The sequence below is a fragment of the Notolepis coatsorum genome, assembly GCF_963971535.1.
Source record: "Notolepis coatsorum genome assembly, chromosome: 9".
Lineage (NCBI taxonomy): Eukaryota > Metazoa > Chordata > Actinopteri > Aulopiformes > Paralepididae > Notolepis > Notolepis coatsorum.
Genome location: NC_140173.1, coordinates 138,020,115 through 138,027,250, shown reverse-complemented (window position 1 = coordinate 138,027,250; position 7,136 = coordinate 138,020,115). Strand labels below are relative to the sequence as shown.

Below are 7,136 nucleotides of genomic sequence, written 5' to 3'. Positions count from 1 at the left end.
ACGCAGCACACGTCCTCACGCAGCACACGTCTGGATCATGGAATCGAAATTTAAGAGCATGATGATAGAATATTAAACTCTCAAGCTGCCCCATGGATCAGTTTTCTCTTGGTATCATAAATGTATTTTTTGCAAGTACATGTAGCACTGTACAACACTTACACTTCATTCTTCACGCAGCACTGTACAACACTTACATATCATTCTTCATGCAGCACTGTACAACACTTACAAATCATTCTTCATGTAGCACTGTACAACACTTACAGATCATTCTTCACACAGCACTGTACAACACTTACAGATCATTCTTCATGTAGCACTGTACAACACTTACACTTCATTCTTCACGCAGCACTGTACAACACTTACAAATCATTCTTCATGCAGCACTGTACAACACTTACAAATCATTCTTCACGTAGCACTGTACAACACTTACAAATCATTCTTCATGCAGCACTGTACAACACTTACAAATCATCCTTCATGCAGCACTGTACAACACTTACAAATCATTCTTCACGTAGCACTGTACAACACTTACAAATCATTCTTCATGCAGCACTGTACAACACTTACACTTCATTCTTCACGTAGCACTGTACAACACTTACAAATCATTCTTCATGTAGCACTGTACAACACTTACACTTCATTCTTCATGTAGCACTGTACAACACTTACCAATCATTCTTCACGTAGCACTGTACAACACTTACCAATCATTCTTCACGTAGCACTGTACAACACTTACAAATCATTCTTCATGTAGCACTGTACAACACTTACCAATCATTCTTCATGCAGCACTGTACAACACTTACCAATCATTCTTCACGTAGCACTGTACAACACTTACAAATCATTCTTCACGCAGCACTGTACAACACTTACAGATCATTCTTCATGCAGCACTGTACAACACTTACAGATCATTCTTCACGCAGCACTGTACAACACTTACAGATCATTCTTCACGCAGCACTGTACAACACTTACAAATCATTCTTCATGCAGCACTGTACAACACTTACAGATCATTCTTCACGCAGCACTGTACAACACTTACAGATCATTCTTCATGCAGCACTGTACAACACTTACAAATCATTCTTCATGCAGCACTGTACAACACTTACAAATCATTCTTCATGCAGCACTGTACAACACTTACAAATCATTCTTCATGCAGCACTGTACAACACTTACAAATCATTCTTCATGCAGCACTGTACAACACTTACAGATCATTCTTCATGCAGCACTGTACAACACTTACAAATCATTCTTCATGCAGCACTGTACAACACTTACAAATCATTCTTCATGCAGCACTGTACAACACTTACAGATCATTCTTCATGCAGCACTGTACAACACTTACAAATCATTCTTCACGCAGCACTGTACAACACTTACAAATCATTCTTCACGCAGCACTGTACAACACTTACCAATCATTCTTCACGTAGCACTGTACAACACTTACAGATCATTCTTCATGCAGCACTGTACAACACTTACAAATCCTTCTTCATGCAGCACTGTACAACACTTACAAATCATTCTTCACGCAGCACTGTACAACACTTACAAATCATTCTTCACGCAGCACTGTACAACACTTACAAATCATTCTTCACGCAGCACTGTACAACACTTACCAATCATTCTTCACGCAGCACTGTACAACACTTACAAATCATTCTTCATGTAGCACTGTACAACACTTACCAATCATTCTTCATGTAGCACTGTACAACACTTACAAATCATTCTTCACGCAGCACTGTACAACACTTACAAATCATTCTTCATGTAGCACTGTACAACACTTACCAATCATTCTTCATGTAGCACTGTACAACACTTACAAATCATTCTTCACGTAGCACTGTACAACACTTACCAATCATTCTTCACGTAGCACTGTACAACACTTACAAATCATTCTTCACGCAGCACTGTACAACACTTACAAATCATTCTTCACGCAGAACTGTACAACACTTACAATCATTCTTCACGTAGCACTGTACAACACTTACAAATCATTCTTCACGTAGAACTGTACAACACTTACAAATCATTCTTCACGCAGCACTGTACAACACTTACAAATCATTCTTCACGCAGAACTGTACAACACTTACAATCATTCTTCACATAGCACTGTACAACACTTACAAATCATTCTTCACGTAGCACTGTACAACACTTACAAATCATTCTTCACGTAGAACTGTACAACACTTACAAATCATTCTTCATGCAGCACTGTACAACACTTACAAATCATTCTTCACGTAGAACTGTACAACACTTACAAATCCTTCTTCATGTAGCACTGTACAACACTTACAAATCATTCTTCACGTAGCACTGTACAACACTTACAAATCATTCTTCACGTAGAACTGTACAACACTTACAAATCATTCTTCATGCAGCACTGTACAACACTTACAGATCATTCTTCATGTAGCACTGTACAACACTTACAAATCATTCTTCACGTAGAACTGTACAACACTTACAAATCATTCTTCATGTAGCACTGTACAACACTTACAAATCCTTCTTCACATAGCACTGTACAACACTTACAAATCATTCTTCACGTAGCACTGTACAACACTTACAAATCATTCTTCACGTAGCACTGTACAACACTTACAAATCATTCTTCACGCAGCACTGTACAACACTTACAAATCATTCTTCATGTAGCACTGTACAACACTTACAAATCATTCTTCACGCAGCACTGTACAACACTTACAGATCATTCTTCATGCAGCACTGTACAACACTTACAGATCATTCTTCATGTAGCACTGTACAACACTTACAGATCATTCTTCATGCAGCACTGTACAACACTTACAGATCATTCTTCATGCAGCACTGTACAACACTTACAGATCATTCTTCACGCAGCACTGTACAACACTTACAAATCATTCTTCACGTAGCACTGTACAACACTTACAGATCATTCTTCATGCAGCACTGTACAACACTTACAGATCATTCTTCATGTAGCACTGTACAACACTTACAAATCATTCTTCATGCAGCACTGTACAACACTTACAGATCATTCTTCATGTAGCACTGTACAACACTTACACTTCATTCTTCACGTAGCACTGTACAACACTTACAAATCATTCTTCACGTAGCACTGTACAACACTTACAAATCATTCTTCACGTAGCACTGTACAACACTTACAAATCATTCTTCATGCAGCACTGTACAACACTTACAAATCATTCTTCACGTAGCACTGTACAACACTTACAGATCATTCTTCATGCAGCACTGTACAACACTTACAGATCATTCTTCATGTAGCACTGTACAACACTTACACTTCATTCTTCATGCAGCACTGTACAACACTTACAGATCATTCTTCATGCAGCACTGTACAACACTTACAAATCATTCTTCACGTAGCACTGTACAACACTTACAAATCATTCTTCATGCAGCACTATACAACACTTACACTTCATTCTTCATGCAGCACTGTACAACACTTACAAATCATTCTTCACGTAGCACTGTACAACACTCACAAATCATTCTTCATGTAGCACTGTACAACACTCACAAATCATTCTTCATGCAGCACTGTACAACACTCACAAATCATTCTTCACGTAGCACTGTACAACACTTACAGATCATTCTTCATGCAGCACTGTACAACACTTACACTTCATTCTTCACGTAGCACTGTACGACACTTACAAATAATTCTTCATGTAGCACTGTACAACACTTACAAATCATTCTTCACGCAGCACTGTACAACACTTACAGATCATTCTTTACATAGCCCGGGGAGGGGGGGGGGGGGAATGTCACCTGGTAAAATGGGGTCCGTCAGTGATTTAATATCTGTAATTGGATCACCCCAACTCTCAATCCACCGTACTGCCATGTCTTCATGATTGCTCTTTCAATCGTAATCAATTACTCCCCACCACACCTCTTACTCTCCACACCGCCGACCCCTGAACGCTGAGCGTTGTGTTCCTGTCTCCCCCTCACAGATGGGCTTCTTCCGTCGACGCTACCGGGACATCATCGAGGCAGAGAAGAACAGGAAGGACAGCGACGAGAGCTGGGATTGGGTGGACAAGAACCACTGAGAGTCGGCGACGGGGCCCGCAGATGAGCCAATGAGAGTCGGCGACGGGCCCATAGGAGCCAATGAGAGCCACGGGAGGGGGGGGGGGTGATTGGGTCAGGAAGGATCCACTGCCCACCCAATACCCCCCCCCCCCCCCCCTCCCCCCTCTCAGAGGGACCAGGCCCTTCGGTCTTCCATATGTGGAAGAGAGAGAAGAATATTCTCCGGATTTTTCGGGAGACTTTGACTTTTCTATATATATAAAGTATATATATATATGGGGTGGGGGGATCACAGGAAACAGACTTGCGAGAGGCGACAGCGTGTGGCTTTTGGCCGAGAGGACACTGGCTGTGGAACTCAATCGGGTCCCAAACGGAGGGTCAGCTTCCTGCTATAGAAGAGTGATGGAGAAGTGCTGACGTCCCCCGCGACGGATGTGGAAATGACACAGATTATTATCGGACAACAGAGAAAACCCTCAGGGCTGTGTGTTTATTAAAGAAAACGGAAAAAATTTGAAAAAAAAGAAGAAATATTGAATTTATTTTTATACATACAGTATAAGCCATATTGTATAAGATTGGCCTTTCGAGAAGAGTTGTTTTTTTTGTTTTTGTTTTTTTTGAAGGCCAATATAAACATACTGTAACTCACAGTGTGTCTTCCTACAAGCACTGATGATCTGATGAAGAGCGTGTTTTCCTACGAGCACTGATGATCTGATGAAGAGTGGGTCTTTTAGGTTCCACAGTTTTTTTTTTTTACTTTTCGAGGCCAACGATCCGTCATGTGTCGCGTCGTGTGCCAATTTTGGAGTCAGTTTGTATATTCAGTTGTTCCTGCGAGTGAAAGATTGTATCTTTTCTGTGCTATTTCCTGTCAACAGATATCTCCTTTACACATCTTTGACCTCCCGTTCACCGAAAGTAAGCCGAAGCAAGGTTTCATTAGGACTCCTGTGTGTTAAAAAAAAAAAGAAAAAAAAAAGAAAAGGAGAAGCCATATATCCTAATCATGACAGCCGTCAAAAGATAATGCTCTTGATCCACGGAAGTGCTTCCGGAAGTTGAACTACTGTAAGCGTTTACTGGACAGCATTTAACATTTACATCACTCACGTGTTCAGAAAAGTCTACAGGCAAATGGTTAGTATATAGTGCTGTACCATTCACATTAAGCTTTGTGACTTTCCAAGATGAGCATTCCATTTGGTATCGTCAGGCTTTTAGTTGTTTTTTTACGTGACAGGTGTGGATATCGAATCACCAGATAAGACTCACTTAGAATTTTGAGAGAATTTGAGGTTTTTTCACGGTATCTTTCCGACTAATATGGGACCGTGTTAAAAAAAAAATGCAATTATACAGGAGATCAAATCATCAAAAAGCTGCTTTTGCAAACTGTTGCTCAGGTCTACTCCAGTGACAAACCTTGTTATCTGAAATAATTTACTCCCGATTGCTTCCATCCTTTCCACAGCTGTTGAGAGTTTTCGGCGGGACCCCCCCCCCCCCCCCCCTGGCATCAAAAGCAAATAGTCTGATGACATTTTCATCCATATTAGTCGGCATGAAGATGTAAGATGGACTTCTCTCCCCTCGTCTTCAACTTAAGTGGAGACTTCTCCATCTAGGAGGAGAAGAGAGGCTTCTGCCAGTCTGTTATTGGGTACTAAGCCTCGGAGGGAAATAGGAGATGCCCTACTCCCCACGGCCAGATGAAAGTCTGAGGTGGGAGTGCACCTACAGCCATTTACGGAGGCCTCCGGTGTGAGTAATGCCCTAAAAATAGGTGGGAATGTGCTACGCTCCATCACTGCACATAAACTAGCTCTTCGGGGCTTATGGGAAAAGCTGATTTTAAGTCAACATGTAGGAATGTTTGAGCCCCGAAAATCTGCTACCATTAAAATACACGGCAGCCTGAAGCGCTGTAGCCATTAATCAGTTTGTGTGCAAGTGAATCTCATAACTAAATGACCCCCTTGCCACCCCCCCCCGAATGCTGACTATGCCGTGGGTCTGATTACACATGTAAATGTAATAAATAGATTTTCTTTTATGGAAAATGCTCCTTAAAGTGTGGTAAAGGATATTAGCTGTCAAAACTGAGAACACGATGATTGGTGGGAGCGGTTTTGAAGCCGACTGTAGTTGGATTTTTTTTATGTGCAATGATGCCAAAATACCAAGGATTACGGTAGGTTTAAAGTGTTGTTGTTGTTGTGTTTTTTTTATGGAACTTATCGGCTTCTCTTGGAGTGTTTTCACCACAATTCACCAAAAAAAACTAAAAACAAAGGTGATTTACGAAGTGTATAATCTCACACATAAATTCCACCACTGTAAAGAATCTTGACCGAAATTAATTCGGTTTTGACAGTTATTGAGAGTTGACGAGTTTGTGTTTTTTTTTTTTTTTTTTAGCTTTTTTAATCTAGTGATGTCATTTGGAGAACACTTATATTCCACGTAGTGCTAAATATAGCTCTGTGTAGTAGTTATGGCACGCTGCCTCAGAGAAGGGACGCTGCTGAAGAAATACAGTTTTCATGTTTGTGACATGTTTAGATATAGACTTTAGTCCAATAAACTGAGTTCTTTAGGAATTTGTATCAAAACTCAAAGCATTTACAACCAAATATCTCATGAACCAAAGACCAATTACACCAAAGGCTTGAGACAAAATAGAGTTACCGGTAAGTTGTATTATGGGTCAAATACCCCTTTCAGTGCTAAGACACTTTATTGCTCACTATGATGGCTTGGTTCTCTATTATGCTGTATGATTAATTTAGTTTTTTTTCTCCATGATCACATACACTTTATTTCACAAAATAATTCCACTGGCATGGCATATACTGTACACAATCACACTCTCCCTCTGCAGCGGTTAAACGTATCTCTATAGATATATGCAGAGAAACAAACACTTGATGTTTATGGTGTGTTCTTTTTTTTGTTTTTTTTTACTGTGATGGTTA

At 40.3% G+C, this 7,136-nt stretch overlaps 1 protein-coding gene across 1 annotated transcript in view; it reads left to right on the top strand.

Annotated features, from left to right (window-relative positions):
- The window catches only part of itga9 (integrin, alpha 9), a 154,950-nt gene extending 150,712 nt beyond the window's left edge, over nucleotides 1–4,238 (top strand). Inside the window, 1 exon segment of the mRNA XM_084322022.1 lies at nucleotides 4,071–4,238. Within this exon segment, the coding sequence (XP_084178148.1) occupies nucleotides 4,071–4,169 (99 nt within the window). The 3' untranslated portion in view covers nucleotides 4,170–4,238.
- The last annotated feature ends 2,898 nt before the right edge of the window (nucleotides 4,239–7,136 follow it).